The following is a 22,281-nucleotide window of genomic DNA, read 5'->3' as shown; positions in this document are numbered from 1 at the left end:
CTGGATGATGAGGTGCGTAAAGAGGCGCCAGCGCACCGCACCGGGCTGAGGAGGCAGCTGAGCAGCAGACCAGGATCAGGATCCGAGACATCCGCGCAGCGTCCCGGAGTCGGAGAGACCATGAAGACAAACGGCAGATGGAGGTGTAAAGATTCACCTGCAGACGAGGCGACTGAGTGAAGACACAGGATGGCGGGGGGTCGGAGGGGACTTGTGGCCCCGCAGAATACTTTTTTGGAGAATATTGTCCGACGGTCGAACGGTAAGGATGGAGATTCATATGGTGCATTGAACTTAAAGATTTGCATATGAAATACAAATCTGTGTTTTGAAACATAGGGGCATGAATGTCCGTCAACCTGTAATTAAGTCAATTAACTAATTAACGAAATGAACAAACGATGGAGATTGATAGAGCTCTCGCCTTCATGTCAATTTAAAAGTTTAATTGAGCTATAGGGGGGGAAACCATTAATTCGACGAATCATTTTCAGATAATGAATTTTCTTCCAAAGCTCCTGTTTCCCCTCAGGAGTCCCTGCAGGAGCAGCACGCAGGTTACTCATTAAACGTACTGATTGCATAAGGCCACTGGAAGTCTTAATTGAAAAAAATATATGGACCAGAAATGTCTGGATAGTTTCTAGCCTACACTCCTAACGCAAACTAACAAAAGTGTGAATATATTCCTGCTGATTAATTTCTAAAAACGTGGCTCAGCATCAACTCTGTGTGAAAACAGACTAATGCCTTTTCACCGCACGCGTCCATTGAAGCTACAGACTGGTTTGAAATTACAGAATTTAATGCTTGTTGGCAGCGTTTTAGGTTTTAAAAATAATCTCATGCATATTATTAACCAACAGAATCTGAATACGTGTTTAAACAGGAGATCAAGCAAACCTCAGGCCGGGCCTGTAAGTAAGACTACTGCATTCTCTACTCTACTCTATTCTAACACCACTGAAACTACAGGAAGCCCCGAAAGACATTGCGCCGTCTTCTCATATCCAGTTTGTTTATAATCACACAGGCATCCCCAATCAAATAAGCATCCCAACAGAGATGACGTTAATGTACTGCGGTTAAAAAAATTATTATAAATTGTCTATATTTAACGATTTACGTTACATTTACATTTGTAAATAAATAAATAAAGACAGAAGAGACCAATGAGATTCATTTTGGCCAATTAGTGCACAGCACACTGCCCAGGTGCGAAGGCATTTAACTTAAACCCATGAGGAGGTTTTACAGTATCTTTTTGTCCATGTGAGTGTCAGTAATCCTTTCTGTATAACCAGATCCAATAGCACGTGACAGGACACACTGGACAGTTGTGACACTGGACAGCAGTGATGCAGAACCAGCAGCGTTCTGTGTGTTTCTGTCACAAACTGCATTTGGGGCCAAACACCAGCTAATTGGTTTGAGCTATATATTTTTTTATAAATAGGGTTTGGTTAAAATTAGATTTGAGTATTTTCTTTAATTTATGCATAGCTCCCTTAGAGATATGCCAAATCATCTTGTGTGTCTGTGTCTGCACTCCTTGGGCCTCACTGTCAGTCCTGCCCCTGGAGCAGATCCACTTAAAATGTGTTATGACAGAAGAGAACAACTAGTTCAGGAACGGTGAATACATCTTTCTAGAGCAGTGATAATCTGGATCCCAAAGGTGTATGATATATAAGAAGGAAAATAGAAGCTTTAAAAACAAAAGCACATGGATATGTTTTTCTGATGACCTTGGGTGGTCTATGGATTAGCCAGCAGTAAATCTCTCCCAAAGTAGAAACAAAAGAGCCAAGACTATAATTTGCAGGATGCCACTGAGACACAGTGAGTGACTTGTGAGAGACACAGTGGTGGTGTGTGGGCGTTCACAAACAATGAGATGTTCTTTCATTTTACCTTTTTGTCTCTACTTCAGATTTTGATCTTCAGGTCTAGTTCACAACCTAAATTAAACTAAAACATAAGCAATAATAATAACAACAACAACAACAACAACAACAACAACAACAACAATAATAATAATAATGCCAGTAAGCAACAATACCTCTGGAAAATGGAACTGAATGTGAAACAATCAGCTTGTTAAATTAAGCTTTTTATATCCAATGTAGCAGCAAATAAAACGTAGACAGGTAAGGCCCAGTTAATCTGACTGGTGAAGCAGCTGCTAGCGTGCTGTTCTACATTAGCCTCAGCAGTTCTGAAACATGCTACATATTTGAAAAGATTCATTTAAAATCTTTAAACCTGCAATAACAATAATACTCCTTTGAACACATTTACACATAATCACCTTTTAAGTTGATATGGATTACTTTTTGGCAAAGGGTTGATTATTCACACTTACAGCAGTTATTATATAACTTATTTGAAGTTGTGTCTCTGGGCACCTGGTGCAAATCCAATATTCACTCTCTTTTTTAAATCTCTTTTTGAAATTTCTCAGTCAAATGACAATTGCTGAACGGTGAATATGTTTTGCTTGGATGTTTTGCTGACAATGACAATTAATGTACTCTTGTCCTTGGCATTTAAAAATCCATGGCCCAGGGATTTTAATATAAGTGCCAGTAAGGAATACTTTATCATAATAATCGCTAACTAGAAATTGGACCATTTAATTACAAACAGAAGCACTCACTGTTTTCCCCCAAACACCTCTCAGAAAACAGCTAACCAGGCCTGATGCAAGCAACACATAAAAAGGGAACAGAAGATGCTCTTGTGAAAAGTACAAGCAGCCAACTACTCATAAAAAGTCAAGACAGCAGATGTTTGGATGTCTTCTACATAAGTAAAGAATATGTGTTTTCTACAATTGTTTAAGCATCCTGTGTGGATTGAGTCATGGCCGTAGATCATCAGAGACGATGAAAATCTTTAAAGCGTGTTCGCTTTTAAAAGCAGGATTACTCAGTCTTATTATATATTATAAGCAAATATGTGTCATAAAACCTTAAACATTAAAGGACCTCTTCTGTTATCCCTGTACATTTGTGTTAAGAATCTATTAAGAAGTCTACAAACAATGATATGCTCTACAACAAAGTCAAGCTTACACACTTGAAAAAAAAACTTCATTTCAATACTATGGAGGATTTTAGCTTCATGTAGGTCGTGTGTTTGGCCTGCCCACTTGCCGAGCAACCAACCAAAAAAAAGCTAATGGCAGCTAAAGAGCCAAATATTACTCTCAGAAGTTGACTAAAAGGAAGCTACAGGTAAAGCAAATAATCAACTTTAATTCATCTAAACTAAACTCTTAAACATGAATGCTAAACTGCTGCGTGTGTAAGTAAGCAACTGTATGCTAACACGTTAGCCACAACAGTTGTGCTAGCTGTCAGCTTTGTTCATCTGTTTCTTTAGTAGTCAAAAAGTGATGAATGCAGCTCGACGCTGACGCCGACGCTACCTGTTTCTGTATGATGTAACACACTGGGTGGTTTGCCAAATTCACACTGATTGCATTGTCTCTCTTTTTCAGTTGACATGTCTCATCTTTTTTTTTTTTTTTGACATTCAACAGATGTTTCTCACTGTAATCTGTTAACCCTCTTTCCTTTTCAAACATTTCAGTTTGGACACTGTCCCATAGACAGACAGGTACTATAAAGTTTAGTTTGGTGTGCTGCTTATGTTTTCTCTCCAGTATCTCTCTTTGTAAAGTACCACCATATGTTCTATACCAAACGCTGTTAATTTACAAAGCGCTCGACTGATTCAATACGTTGAGATTATTAAAAATGTGACTGAAAATGTGCTGCGACACACAGCTAATCCAGGGCTAATAACAATAATGGAGTTTTGGACTTTCCTTACACACAAGATTAACATTCATCTGATCATTGTAAAATAACACGTTGGCATGGAACGTCTTGTGCATCATATTCTGTGAGTGATATCAAGCTTGTAGTTGAATGTCATTTCAATGTGATTTATTTTGACGTGATCAAAGATTTCTTTCTGTGTGTCAAAAATGACATTTCTGGATGTTGTTTTGTGCCTGAAGTTTAATTCCTTCTCCTGCTCTTTCACCCTTGTGTCATCAGATTGTCGTAGTCTGCATAGCAGGGCGGTTGCTTTGAGATTTGGAGGTTTAATCCTCAAATTATTATCACTTCTCCTGTCCCCTTTAAAACCATTACATCTGCTCCCTTTGCCTTTCGCCATGTGGGTAGATTTTAGATTGTTTTACTTTAAAGCATTTAAAAAAATATATTTTCCCCAAAAATAATCCTGAAAAACAAACCATAGTTTTTAATATCTTAGCTTTTGATCCCAGCTGTGGAAGAAAACCTAATTTATGAAATAAGGCTTATATTATTGTCATTGAAGTATTATTATATTGAAGGTAAAAACTGATGGCTTGTTTTCATTCTCAAATCATGCCTTAAAATCATCTCAATAATCGTACTGTATATCATTGCCTTTAAAATGACTTGGTTGAGTCGTTGAAACAAACATTCTGTTTGTAGATATTTGTTTTAAGGCAACATTTTGCATATTTGTCCATGGCAAATACTACACAGTGCAATCATTTGCATGTTTGTTTCATCCTTAGTCAAAAATCCAGCTGTTAAAACACCCACATTATCCTTTAATTACATGCATAATGACATGATGACCACATGGAGTTTCAGTATTGCTAACAGCATGTGAATGTTAAAGGAGCAGTGTGAAGGATTTGGCGGCATCTAGCGGCGAGGTTGCAGATTGCAACCAACTGAAACTTCTCCCATGTGTAGTATGAGATCAGTGGCCTCCGTGAATAGACAGTCTACAGCCAGTGTTTGGTTTGTCCGTTCTGGTCTACCATAGAACACGGGTGGTATGTAGATATAAAAGACTGATTCTACGGTAATGAAAACATAGTTATTATGTTCCATTCCTGCCAATAGATCCCACTAAATACTCCACACTCTTCCTTTAAATCTCTGAAGTTTGAAAATAGGGCGAAAGCAAAATAATCCATGAAAGAATGTGCATGGAACTCAATAATTACCTAAATGTATTAACATTTTGACCGTGAATATGTTTTGCTTGGAGGCATTAGTAGCATTTGAATATGCAAAATCTGCCATATTAGGATTAATCTCCTCTGTACCCATGACATTTAAAAATACATGACCACAGCTATTTATATTTGTAAAAGTGTACGTGCCTATAGGAAATACTTTATCATAATAATCACCAGCTAGAAATTGAACCGTTAAATGACAAATACAAGTAGCCTACTCACTCTTTCCCCACCAAATACCACTGAAACAGCTGGGCCTGTTACATACTAATCATCAACCAAAAAGACAACACAACATGTCTTGTCTTTTTAAAGACAAACTCACATCTTTTAAGTAAGAAAAATGTTTTAGAAATAATTTTTAATATATAATCAGCATGAATCGATAGTATCATCCATTATGTTGTCAATGAACCAACAAATACTGGCCCAGTTGAACGGTTTAAGTACTCAAATCTCACATTGTTCCCTCTCTTCCCTGTAAATTTGTGTAAAGAGGTCTACAAACGATTCACTTCATAATAAATGTGTTCAAGGTTAGACACTTTTTAAAATGTCAAATATACCTTTCCCTAACATTTGCTTTGTAGTTGTGTGCTGTCATTGTTTGAATAACGGTTACTTCTTTGCTGTTTTTTCTTCAGTTGCAGCCCAACAATTCCTTGAGTTTGATTTAGATCAAATGTAACAGACCTCAAACCAAACTATAGTTTAAATTGTTGTATATTTTAGTTATATTGTAGTTTTTTTTTGTTAGAAAATACTGCAACCCTTCACTTTTATTGGCCCTTCTTCCCTTTTCATTTTCAAACAGATACCAACTTTGTCCTGGGAAACGCTCAGATAGTAGACTGGCCCATCGTCTACAGCAATGATGGTTTCTGCAAGTTGTCTGGGTACCACAGAGCTGAGGTGATGCAGAAAAGCAGCACCTGCAGGTAGGCGAGAGGATCTCTGCGTCTTAGATGTGTCAGGATTACAGTTTCCAAATGCTCATGAGGGAAGGTACAGAAACATAATGAGAGAACATATCAAACAGCAAATGTTGTTTAGCCCACCCTGATAAAAAAAACAACAACATTTGACATTAATATAACTGGTTATTATTTTGGAATTAGCATATTTTGCTTTATTAGATCCAAGTACAAGATTAGCCAGTGACAGTTCAAGAACTTGTTAAGGCGGCATCTTGTTACTCTGGCTGAGCTTCATCTTGCCTGACAAAGCTAAAATAATCATGCTGTTGATGCACTTACTACTACTTACTACTATACAGTAAGAGAGAGGATGATTTTCTCTATAATATAATGATACTTTTTTTTAAATGTCACTACTTAGTGCCTACAGTAAAAATGTTGTGTGGAGCTCTCACTTAAATCCCTACAACATATAGATGGGGACTGAGGATGAAAGGTTTGGAGCAATTTGACAGTATATCTGAAAATGCAATTTGTTTATTATAGCCATTTTATACTCTATGTATCTATTTTGGAATTCATATTTTCATCTCCTACCTCCAGGCAGATCATCCTTATTTGGAGGTAATTACTTGAGGGGAATAATGTAATCGGCTGCAGGTATATATTGTGTGCCGGGGTTTGTGCTCACGTTTGCGATTTTGAACTCTCTATGGAAATTTTGACTTAATTTAAGAGAAAGGGAAACAATGCTGTGAATACTCACTAGGCTTACATTCCACCATTTCACGTGTATCCTTTAAATTTTTCTTTTGTGCATAATTCCTTATTACTTACTGTAGCAGGTTGAAAGGAAGTGGGGCATCAGCAGTTCAGAATATTTCTTTTAGCTATTATCATATCCAATCAAAAAGTGAGATTTGCTTGTGGTTAGAGTCTGCAGCTCTATGAGGCTATACTTTATCACGGTGACTGTTCTGAAGTGATTTCGCTATTGGCAGTAAGTTATTTAATTTTATATGGAATATGTTTTTTATTTCTTTGATCTGAACAAAATTTGATTGTCATCAATCCAATAGTGGTTCAGACATTTTACCCAAAAACACAGATTTCAACCTCATTGTGGCAACAGGCGGCACATTGAGAAATTAAGCCAACGTGAAAGTAACAAAGAAAATGCAGTTCTTCAAATGGCCACTTGAGGATGGCTGCAAATGCGAGTCAATCCCCATCTACCCCCATGTTAAAACTTTACAGCAGAAATAAACATGCTTCCTGGTACTAAAAACATGTTTGGTCTCTATAGGGAATATTCCTGTTGATGACAACTGTAATTGGACTGAATTTTTGTATAACTCAACCATTTAACTTTTAAGGCATACATTTAGGCTGCTTTGAGTGACATGTGGGTGCCATCTGAGGGCCCCTTGCTGCTAGCTGTCTCCTCTGATGCATCGCGAGGGCCCGCCTCAGCTCCACCGACGAGCTACCTCTTTGTTCATCAGCTGTGTTGTCACTACCAAGATGGAGTAACCGTCCATATTATATTCAGTATCGCCGAAGGGATCATCCTCTGGTGAACGTTAATGTTTGCATCAAATTACATTGCAATTCACTCAGTGGTTATATATCGGTCTAAACTAAAGTGCAGGAAACTCCAAGCTTTTGATTTATGGGTCTTCATTTCAAACCTCAATTATGAATATGAGCTCTGGGTAGCAGCCATAATAATGAAAGTGTGGATATAGATGAGGTTGCTCTATAGGGTTGCTGAGCTCACGCTCAATAGTGAGAGAATAAGGAGCAGGGCAGCCGAGAAGTTAACACCCCGATATATTGTGTGCTATGTTGAAGTGGATGAGAACATTGCGCACAATAATTAATGATTCCCATCATTTAAGACAGTTCAGGAGGAAACCAGATACCAGACACAAATCTGTGATGTAATTAGGTTGTAAGAACTGAAACCGCTTCCACATCCCTGACTGCGACAGTGAAGCTGTGGACAGTGTCCCCAGGGTGCTTGCTCCTATGTTCACATAAAGGAAGAAAAGGAACTCTTAAAACCAGTTGTATACATATTTGAGTGGCAAATTTCTGGACATGTGTACATTGTGCCGGTAATAAGCATGCCAGCAAGCTATAATAATAGGATCGCATGGAAGCAGTTGGCGCTGCCAGATTTGAAACCCGTGGGAGATTTCTTCTGTTGTGGGAGACAGCTTTTGTCAAAGACAGCGCTGCAGCTATTACTGATTTAGACCCTGAGGTCCCTAAGCATAAGCTTCAGACCACTTGCCAATACAAATATTGAATAGTGTGTGTGACAAAGTGCTTTAGGTTTATTTTTAGGTTGCTAGATGGAGTGAAATCTTGGCTTTGTAACAGAATGGAAAACAGACCCCTAATCTAAAACATTTTTTTTTATCTTCATTATTATTATTACATGCAGTTGGTTTTATATGTATAAATATTGCCATCAAATTCAGTAAATGACAATTAACTATGGAGTGAGTGAATACGCCTTCAACATTAAGTTTTCATAAGAAGTAATTCTCCTAGTAAGCGTACGCATACAGTAGAGTCAAGAGTAAAAGGAGTAAAAAACTTAATTATTGATTATTTCATTGTTGTACCCTATTAGGAACACACAAGTGTAATGGCTGGTTTGTTTAGCAGCATCCTGTTGAAGTGTTTGAGTAAATATTTTCTGATAAGTTTGACTTGAATTAGTTATTTGATGCTATAAATGATTGCTAGCTAGAGTAGTTTGTGTGCATGTGAGCAGACATGCTGGGAGTCTGTATTTGTGGTTAGTTGTTGTGTCTTTCTAGCCAAACAGCTACCGTGGTACTAATATAGCAGCGAGATGACTCATGTTAGCAAGCTGTGCTCTTGCTCAGCACGAGATTGGTTTGTGAGGATGTGTGGGCGGGGCCTTGATATTGGGGCCCCAGCATGGATGGTGCTCCCTTTGAAAGTTGCTCAGTGGCACAAAGTGAAAAGAAGTTTGAAGATAAAATAAAATTCAGATAAAATTACCCACAACTTTGTGTAAGCACTCTAGCGTTTCTTTAACTCCGCCTCTCCATCAGTTTCAGTGTCCGTCTTATTCACACAGGGGAAGGAGTATAACTCTGGAATCAGCTATCAGTGCTTTTTACTTTTAGGAATTAATGATCTAAATAAAAACCATTTCAGTGTGTTGGAAGTTGACCCATCCGCTGATTTACAGATGCCTCTTTCACAATTGAAGTCAATGGGAAAAGCCTTTATGGGCCTAATGGCATCACGTGACTGACTCATAAGTTGTCATTTGGAGATTTGGCCGCTGTGCTTCAAAGCCTGGCCTTCTTCCTGTGGAATAGGGTTCCCATTGTTTATTTTAAGTTATACATTCATCAGTAAATCTGCAGTGATTGAGTATGGGCATCCCCCTTTCCTCCAGTATAAAATATATATGGATGGATAATGTTTGGTCCCTTTACTTTTCATCTAGCAGCATCATCAGGTCAACATTTGAAATGGTTTGAATATTTCATTTATGACCAAACACCTGCCAAAGTAATGTACCTCTGTATTTATGTCCGAAGTCAACATCTGGAGTGAATTTATTAATATTTGGCAAAAATGTCCACTTGAACTCAAGAAGGAAGGATTCAAATTTGTAAGTCATACGTCACTGTGACCTCACAAAACATTGTTTTTTTCCATAATCCGAGACACAAGGACTAATTTAAGACAATTTCACACAATTGTCTATTAGGATTAAATGATAAAGTGATGAAATTTTTTACATTTTAGATGTAAACTTCAACTGGACTCATTAGTTCAGATGAGTCCTAATTCCTTGACATTCAATCATGCTCATTCCTCTCATATCATATTGACCATCTCTGTTGTAAAAAAAACCTTTACTTTCGGTTCATCTTTGATGTTACATTGTACTTTAATACAATGGCCATTAGTTGGTTCATGATAAGTCATTTTAATAGATATCACTACCCCCTATTATTCTTCAAATATGTCTTTTAAGGAGTTGGTCTTGTTTTGTTTTTTTTCCTGTCAAACATCTCCATGAGCCTGATTATGAGGCCATAAAACATTCACAGAGTGTGGATGTTTGATGTTTTGGAGGATGACTCAAACATAAAATGTATGCTCATCGCCCCAGAGTGTTTATGTCTAATATCTGAACCTCTTTTTTTTGAAGATGTGTGTGGATCAAAGATGTTATTTCCATCTCAGCTGCTCTCACTGTGTTCTGTCTCCTCAATTATGTATATGTTTTTTGTCCTATGCCGGATCCTGTAAACATACAGTGACAAACCTGTGGGAATTTTTCACACATGACGAGAGCCAGTTGAGGAATCGTTTCTTCTTCTTTGAAGCAAGTCAGAGAGAGAGAGAGAGAGAGAGCGAGAGAGAGAGAGAGAGAGAGGACATTCATCACAGTGATTACATCAAGCACTGGTCTGAAAAGTCTCTGCAGCGTCAGGATGTAGTCTCATTAAATTTAGCCTTCCTTTTTTTTATTTCATAACAAACTCAGAGTTATATTTAGATCATGCTGGAACAGGCTGCTACTGAGGGTGGCGGTAACAAGCAAAGTGAGATGAATGTCTCTGCGTGGTTAAATGTGCTCACGGTTGCTTGACCCATCTTCAGGTTTAATCTGTTTTTGAGAGGGTACTTTGCATTTGACCAATTATACATCAGGCTGCATTTATCTTTTTTTATGCTTTCATGATCCATTTCAGTGAGTTTGTATCTACTCCTGCTCTATATTTAATACAGCCTAACTCTGCATTGTACCTCCATAGAGGTCTCTAAATAGCTTTCAGTAACTGGTCTGCACAGTTAAGGTGGAAGCCTGCCTTGATATAAAAAAAATTTTTTGCCAAAAAGTCTACAGTTAAATTCAAGGGGAAAGTACCATCTAAGAAATGGGCGAACAGAACAGAATACCACAAAGAAACCAGCGAATACCAACACATTCAAATACTCACTCATTGGAGCTTTCTAGTTCAAGAACGTGCACGCTCGTCCAATGTGCCGCTGCCTATTAAATATTCAAATTGTTATTTCCCTTTGTGTTTTTCCAGCTTCATGTACGGGGAGCTCACAGACAAGGACACAACCGAAAAAGTGCGGCTAACGTTCGAAAATTATGAGATGAACTCGTTCGAAATACTGATGTACAAGAAGAACAGTAAGTAGCAAGTCAGAGGAAAAGAAAATAAATTTGAAGTTTCCACTCTCTTGTCATGCAAATGTATTCAGAGCTCCTGCAACATACACTTGAGTTCAAAGGCAGCCCAGAACATTTCTACCTCTGTAGAAATGTGCTAATTGGTGGAGAGCCAGAGCAGAGAAACCTTCCCCAGAAAGTAAACGTGGTGATGTGTTTGTTTCCACTCACAGGTGTACCATCCCTCCGCTTGCAGGTGTTACAGAAACACAGAGAACATTTTACCAGCCGAAGCTACACTATGCAATCAATTTCTGCTCTCTGAGCGCTCGCTGTCTCTTCCTCTAGAAATGAGGTGACGATGCGGCTGAATGTGTGTGCTGTTCTTTCTATACTTTCAGGGACGCCCGTTTGGTTTTTTGTCAAGATCGCTCCCATTCGAAATGAACAAGAGAAAGTGGTCCTGTTCCTTTGTACGTTCAGCGACATCACCGCCTTTAAGCAGCCCATTGAAGACGATTCTTCCAAAGGTTAGCGTCAACAATTGAATTTGTCAATTGAAGGATGTCTCTATGATGTTGCCAATGGAAGTTCAACTTCAAAGTGATTAAAAAAATATTAAAATATTATATATTCCATTTTTTTTCCACATTTGGGGGCAGACACTTGTGATCTAAAACATCTCACCCAGAGATGATTATATTATACAGTGAGAGAGACAGAGGTAACACCATGTGACCCCTGTGCAATGTGCATCTCCTCTGGCAAACACCCACTCTGTCAAATACACATCACATCATAATTGTTATCAGCACACAACACAGAAATGATTCATTGGTCTGTGTAACTGCTGAAGACAGCCAAAATAGAACACGAGTTAGTGCGACTATAAACAAGCCATTATAAACAGGATGAGTGATTTTCATGAAATTGAGATTGTGGCTCAGCATCAACAGGTGGCGCTCTGCTGTAAAGCCTGTTGCATTAGTAAAGACTTTAGCTGAGTAGAGTAGTGGGACTGTAGTCACGCAAATATCCTATGAAGACAAAAAAAAAAAAAGCCTAGCTATTAAATTATGACTGCAGTCTTTTTAACCTCAGAGGAACAGCAGAAACAACAACAATGACATACTATCACCTTTTATTCTCACCAGAAAGATGGATATAAGAGCTAGATAAAAGGGAAAACAAAGTCAACCCGACCACTCTATGAAACAAGAATGAAACAAGAGCAATTCATGTGAATAAAATAATTAGTTGCGGTTTATAAAGTACATTTTTAGGAAGCTGTATTTACAGTATTTTGAGACTGATTCTGTGAGTCTTTTCACAACTCCTACAAACTCTGCTGTAACTCCAGGAAATATATGCTATCACAAAACAATTTGTTGTGTTTATGATCCTCAGGCTGGGGAAAGTTTGCCCGACTGACTCGAGCTCTAACCAGCAGTAGAGGAGTCTTACAACAGCTGCAGCCCACAGTTCACAAAGGAGAGAACGTCCACAAGCACTCCCGATTAGCTGAGGTACGGAGGTTGTCATGTGACTTTTCTTCTGATTTGATCCAGTAAAAATAAGTAGGAGAGAACGAACTCTGGACGTGAGAAATTGTAACACAGCACTTCTATTGAGCAGGCGAGTTGTAGTCGTCGTTAAAGACCCAAGCTACAGGATGTTTGGCCTCCTGCTGTGTATGTTTATTCATCTGTCTGTTTCTGAGCTAACCTGACTCCCTGTTTTTTGGCAGGTACTGCAGCTCGGCTCAGATATCCTACCTCAGTACAAACAGGAGACCCCCAAAACCCCTCCCCACATCATCCTGCACTACTGCCTCTTCAAGACCACGTGGGACTGGGTCATCCTCATCCTCACCTTCTACACGGCCATCATGGTGCCCTACAACGTCTCCTTCAAGACGAAGCAGAACAACGTGACGTGGCTGGTGGTGGACAGCATCGTGGATGTCATCTTCCTGGTGGACATCGTTTTAAACTTCCACACCACATTCGTGGGACCCGCCGGCGAGGTCATCTCAGACCCCAAGCTGATCCGGATGAACTACCTGAAGACCTGGTTTGTTATCGACCTGCTGTCCTGCCTGCCGTACGACGTCATCAACGCCTTCGAGAATGTAGATGAGGTGAGTGTGGCGGTCTGCTTGTTCCCGCTTGCTGCTTTTATTTTGTTTCAGGTGATTGCAAACGGCATATTTTTGAGGTTTTGAACTACTGGTCAAACAATATGAACATATCACCTTCAGGTTTGGGAAAATGTGAAAGGAAACTTTCTGACATTTAATGCAGATTAATTGATGTGAAGCCATATCATATCAGGATACAATTAATATATTTTGGTTTTGGACTGACAAAAAAAAAGCAATTTGTTAGTTGTCATCTTGGGCTCTGTGAAATCATTCTTGGCCTGACATTTCAACAACTTTGCAACATATAATGCCACTTGCTCCAAAGAAAATAGAGCGCAGCATGTCTTCTTTCTTTCATTATGTTTCAGTAATATTTCCAGAGACTCATTTGGTCAGACACACTGTTACAAGGCCTGTCCAGTTTTCCACATAGGTTATCAGATTACACACCAACAAAGTGAAAGCAATCATAACTTAATAACCTGTATCATTGTCGTGAAGTTAAACATAAGAGCTCTTGTCACCATAGAAACAGCAGCTGCTGTACACAGTAAGCTAGTTGAGCTAGCTGTAAAAATGGAAGTGATGAACGTAACTTTGGGAGAAAGATCATGTTTTTAGTGATATAGTGTTTCCAGGCCTTTGAAATCCTCTGAAATGGATGTGGGTTCCAAACTTCGAGAAATGTATCATATATTATTAAATCAATAGCATACAGTGGCTGCTTTTTACAAATACAGTAACATATTTTATTTATGTTAAAGTAGGAATTGTGCTCTGTCTGCCCAGCTTTTTGCTATTACATTGGGAAAGAGTTCGAGGTGATCATTTCTAAGGGGACTGACAGGTTATTAGGTTTCCACGCAGTCACTCACATTTAATAATGGACGACAGTAACAATCAGATCCTGTTCACCGGTTGTTGTTTCGTAGGTTGGAATGAGCAACGTGACGATATGCTTGTTTGTGAATTCATAAATGTTTGACCATAATGAGGAGTGTTTGCTGGAGAGCTATCGCAGGATCTCGAGATAATTGGCACATTTTAATTGGGGAACTAGTGTTACATTATTAAACTGAGGCACTAGCAGCGCTTTGCTATGTCAATGATGCCCTAAAACCATTAACACCCAATGACAGCTGACACAAGGCTTGAATCATGTTCTGTGATTAAAAATAAGACATGTTGTGTTACCAAACAAGCATTTTGAGTGAGTCACTTTTAACCGGATGAATTACAGTTTGACCATATGTGTGAATTGCATGGTGGCGTTTTAAGGTTTACTCTGTGTTTTCTTGTACAAAGGGGGGACATCTATTTACAAAATATCCAGCTGATACATATGTTACACCTCTAGCTGCGTCTGTGTGAAAATATATTTTTAGGGTGCAACCAAAGCTTCTGAAGCAGGTCTGTTTACACACACATTGATTAAATGGGGCCTCAGGGTGCTGCACTTGCCGGTTTTCATTCTAATAATGCATCACTGTGTGTGTGCCTGTGCTACTGTGTCATGTGTAATGATGTTTGTGTGTGTGTGTGTGTTATTGTGTAAAATGCTGTGAAAGCATTAACACCATATGTCGGCTCTCGGGGGCTGTCGGTTAGCACACACAGTACACACTGATATGAAATGCTGTGCTAATGCTTGAAGTTCGATGATGGGCCGCGAGCACTGAGTTGTATTTGCAGGTCCAGCATTTTGGCCCCTTTCTAGTCTTTCAACGCTTCAGCATCCTAAATGCTGACAAGTTCAAGTGGCTGGAGCAGAAGCAGTCAGGGGTCAGCAGGAGGGGAAAAAAACAAAACAACAACCCTTTGGGATTTAAAAGATAAAGCTGGCGTTATTTGATATTTTTAGCATTTTATTAAAAAAAAATTAATTTTAGTAACAAGTATTGTCTGTATAGCTTGTTTGTTATCATATTTTAAAAGGTGCCATGTTCTTGCTTTTTGGAGACAAATTCCTTCATTATTATTATTAATATTATGAACTCAGGCTGTGTCTGAAATCTGTAATTAGTTGATTAGTTAGCTTTTGCATTTACGTAATCAATTCATTGCTTCATAGCTGCTGGTGTCTCATTTCAGAGCAAACTGAATATCTTTGCATGCATTTCCTTCCTTGCAAAGCAGATTTTGTTTTCATCATTTACGTCCGTCTTTACCTGCTTCTTCTATTTTGCCTTTGCTCGTGCATTGGAATAATATGAAAACTATAATAAACTTCAAAGGTCAACCGAGAAAATAAAGGACATATTAATCCAAAATGAAAAATATTTGTTACAGCATTAAAAAATACCCCACAATGCAACATGTTCTGACATTTTGTAGACTTAATCAATTAGTTAAAAGAGAACAAGCAATAGTGAAATTGATTGATTAGTTGCATCCCTTCACTTTCGAGTACAGCTTCTTGTCATGCTTTATATTTCCTTTGCAGTTCAAGTGTACATTTGGCCTACGATAGGAGTATGGACACATCAACCAACATGAAAGATGACCGTCCATTTACAGGATCATCCTCTAGTGTGTCTCTGCAACAACTCCAATTTGACTTTGAGGCAAACCATGGCAAGAGTAAATGAGATCGAGAAAACCAGTGTTATTAAACCCGGGAGTCGAAACATCTTGCGGCTGCTGCAGACCTTAACGACTGACATGAATAACTTTGATGGCTGGTTTCCCCAACAGGTTTCCAAATAGGGAGGGTGTGATCAATAACGAGAAGTGGCTGTCAACATCGTTCTTGTACGTCACCTCGAGACTGACAGAACAATAGCCATTGTGTCATTTCAGTTTCTAATGACTGATTACAAAAACAATAGAAAATGAAACCACTTCATGTCGCTGCAAAAAGCTAAAAAAAAGAGAAATGTTAATGGAGCTTTAAGTGCATGCTGCACGTTCTTTACAAACACAGATACAGTTTCATGTTTCTCTTTATTTGAAAGCCTTTACTGATTATTAATTTTGTCATGTGTTTATTTGTCACTTACTGTTGATCAAGTGTCTTATCTGTTACTTGTGCTTCATTTTTGTTTTTCTTCTTTTTCATCCGTTCTGTTTGCATGGCCTCCCCCCTCCCTCCCTCTTCTGCCTGTATTCATGCATGGGACGTGATGAAGAATTGGAATCACCGAGCTGTCACTCAAGTAGGCTTAAGTTTGATTAGAATATGGTTATGAGCTGTATTGTATTTAATTCTACTTGTAGACAGACACGCACACTTGACGAAGGCTTTAACAGCAATTGTCACACACTCAACATTTCCTGAAACTGATTCTTGCAGCTGTGGCGCTCGATGAGAGTACAACAGCAGAAGCGTCAAAGCTTAGAAACATTGAACAGAAAGCAAGTTAAGATTTGTGCTGCTTGTTATTTTCCCTTCTAAGCTTTTCATGGAGATAAAATCTACCAGATTACTGTTCTACAGTACAATTTGAAATGCCCAACAGTGTCATTAAAGCTGCAGGAGAGCGGATTCAGTCCTCAAGTCAGCAGTAACAAATATATTATTTGTGACAAATTGACTGCAGCTATGAAACAATTAAAATGTCAAAATTGCTTATTTAGCAAATTGGGTGTCAGAAAGCTGAAATGTATGACTTTTCATTATGATGTTTTAATATTTTGACGTTCTTGCAAAGCGGAAAGAAAATATTGAACATTTTATTATGTTGTATTTTGTATGTATTTTATTTTAATTATTTGTAAACTGCAACATTTACTTCCACATTATTAGTATTGTGATTAAAAGTTCACCAAGGTCCATTTAGTAGCTGAGCTTACAGTCCAATTCCAAGATCATCCTCAGCAGATAGTTTGCTTAGTTGTTGTGAAATTGCAGATATTCTATGAACTAACTATTACATTTTTCTGGCAAATTAAAGGACTTCATCTTCATCTTTCATCATCTTTGAACCCCAAATACTAAACTGTTTAGCTATGTTGAGATAAACGGATAAAAGATTGCTGCACGGTGTAACGATGCCAATTTGTAAAATGCTTCGTTAGGTCTGTCTGCAAGACGACAAGCAAACAACTTTCAAAAAGCTGCCAATGGAGCTTAGATTGATCAGTGCTAGGCTATGCTAACATTGTAGCTGCTGCATCAACACCCACAATAACCTAATTTAGATATACTGTAAATGCAGCAGCAACCAGTTTCTGTTTTATACATTTATACTGATATGAGGTACTATTGTAGAGCTCTGGGTGACAGACGGATATAATTTTTGCCTCCAGTTCATGAAAGTTAACTGAAAAAATTTTCCTCAACCCTCTCATGTGGCAACGGCTAAACAGCAAGTTGCCTTCAAAACAGTAGTCCACAAATGTCCACTGATCTACATGGCTCTGTATGGGAGTGCTATCAATCTTCTGACCTCCGAGGTAAAACTTCCTAGTTCGATTACAGACCTTTTAGCCCAGCTTAACAATTAGCCTATTTCCCAAGATGTCGCCTCATGCCTTTATTGAAATATATTTTTATTTCTATTGAGCGATTAACTTTTCTCCCAACAGAGTTTGCAGCAGAACTCAGAAAGGCGATCGCACTGATGATTGGATTGTGTTGGAGCACGGGTCTGTAAAGGGATTTGAGAGCAGATGGGGTGTCTGCCGGGCAGCTAGATCAGATCAAGTGACAGCAAGCGCTGCAGTTGTACTCGCATTGCAGACCACAGCACATTAGCAAATCAATAGCCCTCCCAGCACACACACAAACTCACTCACAACACTAGCAGCACAATGATGGGGCTGCAATTGTCTGTGTGAGTGGGTGTTTCAATATAGTTGAGCTGAGTAGACTGCTAGAAGTTCTAAAGTTTCATCACATTGCAGAGGATTTATATAAAAAAATCAAATCAGCACACGATAACTCTTTGAATCTTATGTTTTGTGTTGTCTTGTGTGTATATTCTGTGTTTGCTGCTATCTTCATATCACATTTGCTGCAGGTGCATACACTTTAAAACGTGTTCTGATATGTGTTTTTTGCATCACTTCATCATCATTATAATGTAAATATGTTATTCGGAATAATATGTTCACTGTGGGTTTCATTGCTCCTTTTGACTGATAGAAATACTGCATCTCATATTTTCACTACTCCAGATGTGTTCAAGGATCAAAGTTAATATCAAACTGTGTGGACTTTATTCATCCCAATGGGAAATTGCAGCATTACAGCAACAGAGTCACTCATGAATCATGAAACAAAAACAACATAAAAGGAGACACAAAAAGGTAAAAAGGAAAGTAGAAAAATAAAACCAATACAATAAATCTGTACAATACTAGGAGAACATACTGTATAGGTTACAACAATAACATATTAGGCAACAATTTATTTCAACGCCCACTATTTCGCACTTGGTTTGTTGTGATTTAAATCACACTATAATTCAGTTATAAGCAGACACAACTGTTAATAATGTATTTGCCAACAACAATATGTCCTCTTGTGGGAAGCCATGAGCAGAGTTTGGTGTATAAAGAGATAATGAATGTCAATAGTACAATAGTAATAGTACAATGCAGCTGTAATTATATACATATAGTGTTCATGTTAATTAATAATTGCTGACAAACATTGTACATTAAACAGCACTTCTGAAAAAATTATAATAATACATGTCTATAGTAGCATAAAACTGTATTATACTTTGTAATTAACTATATTAACAGTTATTGTAGTACTATATTATAAATAGGAGGAGATGTTACCATCAATAGGCATCATCTTGGCATTTTTAACATACTTTCAGGTGTTGGGTAACATTCAGCAAAACCTGAAGTTTATAATATAACAATATATTGTTATTGATGTGTGCCTCTCATTCTGTCTCTCCTCTTTCACTGCTGTTTCAGGGGATCAGCAGTCTGTTTAGCTCACTTAAGGTGGTCCGGCTTCTCCGCCTGGGTCGGGTCGCTCGTAAACTGGATCATTACATTGAATATGGGGCAGCTGTACTGGTCCTGCTGGTGTGTGTTTTTGGACTGGCCGCTCACTGGCTCGCCTGCATTTGGTATGTTCATGATGTTTTTTTGTTTTTTTTTCATTAAGTGGCAGTAGACAACGTCTTGCCTCATTTCATCATGATGAAGGTATCATCAGTTATGTTGATTGCACAATGTAATGGCTATAGGATAATAACATCATCTTGGTTCCAATACTAACATGCTACCTTGACAGCGACTAACTCCTAGAGCATCAACATTAGCTATGCTCATTGTTTACCTTCATTGTGATAATGTGAGGTGTTTTATGTGAATGAGACATGAGTTAGCTGGATACGAGTCTGGGGAGGGGCTTTCAAGAGAGGCATGAATGGAGGAGCTGGGATTCTAGCTTTACTCTTGTTGGTTTCTCCAAAGTTGTCCAATTAACTGAAAGGGTATTTCTAGTGGATCATAATAATTGATGCAGTAATGCGCCCACCCCTTTAATGTTGTAGCTGTAAAGGTGGGCTAATTTTAATTCCTTTTTATAGTGCTGGGTGGCTTGTGAATTAAGCCTGCAGGATCAATAAAGTATTGCGTTATGTTAACCTATGATAATACATCATCATTCATTTGTTGATCTAACTTTGTGTTATAAATGTAACTAAAGTTAGCAAATAAATGTGGCAGTAGGTCAAATATGTGCCTTTGAAATGTATTGCAGTAGAAGTATAAAGCAGCAGAAAATAAAAATTCCCAATCTGTTAGACTGCTGCCAGCAAAGCCAATTAATATAATGAAGCCACCAATTAAGCTCATTAATGCATTAATTAGCAGATTTTCTTGTTTTCATGCATCAAAACCGTATGGTGGTACCTTAAAGCCAGAAAGAGCTGTGGTGGTTTCAAGAGAATTGGCTTTTCCTCATCAATATGTAAATTTAGGGCATGCGGGCCTTCAAAGTCTAATCAGATCATCTACTCTACATGGGGCAAGTGTGCTGGAATCATGTGTTGATTTATTATGTTTATGAGAACATACAAACGCACACACACACACACACATGCCACCGTGATGTCTGCATACATAAAAAACAGAGAAAATGTGTTTGAAATGTGTTTCCTTGCAGACAGAGTTTTATGCTTTATTGTGACACGCTTCCAAACATGAAAAATAACCACTTGCTCACGTATTCACATATTTTCATGTCGTAACAAATACTTGATTACAAGACATGTTGAAGTTATATATTCATAACGACGACATGTTGTTTGTCTACATGATTTCTAACAACGTTAATATGCAAGATTTCATATATGTTTATTCTCCTGGTACTGGGATCCCACAAGAGGCTCTAACCAATGTTGTAAATATCCATCCATCGTCTACCGCTCATCCTGTATTCAGGGTCGGGGGGGGGTCGAAGCCGATCCCTGTGAGGGGACCGTGCTACCCACTACGCCATAGTGCAGCCCATGTCGTAAACATGCTAATAATAATAGTTCCTGGCATGCTCACACACCGACGGCTTTCATTTGAGAAAAGTTTAACAGTCAAGTATCACCGGGGAGTAAATACATCTTTTTGAGGGCTGTTTTCTCAAATATTGTCTTTCTTCTTGTGAAAAAGTAGTTTTACCTTAAAATTGATTTGAATCAAACTGAGGGAACATTTAGTTCTGGTTCTGTAAATAAGCCTGATCCAGTGCTAACCACCCAGTGAACGATCTAAACAGTTACCATTGAGTGGCACCAGATTTTGCATACATTCAAGGTTCCCAGATGAAGAATCCTGTTACGCCCCACGTTTGGGCAGCCGTTTGGGGTGAACGACAATCCATCACCGACCCTAATCAATTACAAAAAGACACCATTTGAAACCATCAAATCCACAGGATTTAATAACATGCCGAATACAACAACACATGACAGGTAGCAAGACCAGCAGTGTCTGCACCAGAGGCCTCTCCTCCTGCTGCTGCCACCGGAGCTTTTAAGGACTTCCTCCCAGGCCAGGTGCACCTTGTTGTAGAGTTAAGCTCACCTGGGAAGCCACTGGAGGGGAAAAGGGACAAGAGCACAGGGAAACTTCATCCCTAACAAATCTTATTGACTTTGGTAACGTTCTGAGTTTTTCATCTAGTGTGACAATGAGATGTAAATTTGTGGTTTTGAGTGAAATGTCTCAAACGCTATTAGATGGTTCGTTCAGGATTAATTTGAAAACATTTGTTGCTCCTCTGGCTTTTCACCTTCATCAGATAAAACAAATATTTTGTCTAATAACATGACAATGACATCACCATCATCCTTACTTTATGTTAAGGACTATTAGCTCATGTTAGCATGCTAACACGCTAAACTGAGATGGTAATAACTATTTGCTGAACATCAGCATGTTTAACATTGTTAGCATTTAGCTCAGAGCAAAACTGTTAAGCCTCACAGGCTTACATTTAAATGTACAAAAATGCCACATAGTTCCTTACTGCAGCTGTTCAATACATTCACAGTAATGTCCAACATATAACTTTTTTATTATTTGTTTCCTGACCATTTCTGCATTGCCGCGGTTCAGGTTCAGCATCGGCGATTACGAGGTAATCGATGAAGAAACCAACATCGTGCGTATGGACAGCTGGCTCTACATCCTGGCCGAGACGGTGGGCACGCCGTACCGCTTCAACGCCAGCGGTTCAGGGAAGTGGGAGGGTGGCCCAAACAAAGACTCAGTCTACATAACCTCGCTGTACTTCACCATGACCAGCCTGACGAGCATCGGCTTCGGTAATATCGCCCCGACCACAGACGGGGAGAAGATCTTCGCGGTGGCCATGATGATGATTGGATGTGAGTGCAGGCGTTTTATCTTTCGTCCAAGTTAGCAGATACATGATACATGAGAAGTTTAATATGCTCTTTAAAGCCACAATCCACAGAGGTAGATGAATAAATGAATTATGAATGGAGCCATCAAAGTCCAGAATATATAACTTTACAGGTAATTAGATGGAAACTCTTTCTAACTCTTAAGTAACCCAGAATGT

The 22,281-nt window shown here is 38.6% G+C and overlaps 1 protein-coding gene across 1 annotated transcript in view; it reads left to right on the top strand.

The window, feature by feature from the left end:
* The window catches only part of kcnh1a (potassium voltage-gated channel, subfamily H (eag-related), member 1a), a 33,378-nt gene continuing 11,097 nt past the window's right edge, over positions 1-22,281 (top strand). The window contains exons 1-8 of the mRNA XM_084021244.1: positions 1-262; positions 5,853-5,976; positions 11,061-11,167; positions 11,548-11,676; positions 12,554-12,672; positions 12,894-13,286; positions 19,164-19,321; positions 21,813-22,084. Coding sequence (XP_083877370.1) covers positions 190-262; positions 5,853-5,976; positions 11,061-11,167; positions 11,548-11,676; positions 12,554-12,672; positions 12,894-13,286; positions 19,164-19,321; positions 21,813-22,084 — 1,375 coding nt within the window. The 5' untranslated portion in view covers positions 1-189. The remainder of the gene's footprint in view (positions 263-5,852; positions 5,977-11,060; positions 11,168-11,547; positions 11,677-12,553; positions 12,673-12,893; positions 13,287-19,163; positions 19,322-21,812; positions 22,085-22,281) is intronic.

This window comes from Eutrigla gurnardus (genome assembly GCF_963514095.1).
Source record: "Eutrigla gurnardus genome assembly, chromosome: 11".
NCBI lineage: Eukaryota > Metazoa > Chordata > Actinopteri > Perciformes > Triglidae > Eutrigla > Eutrigla gurnardus.
This window is presented reverse-complemented; position numbering and strand designations above follow the sequence as displayed.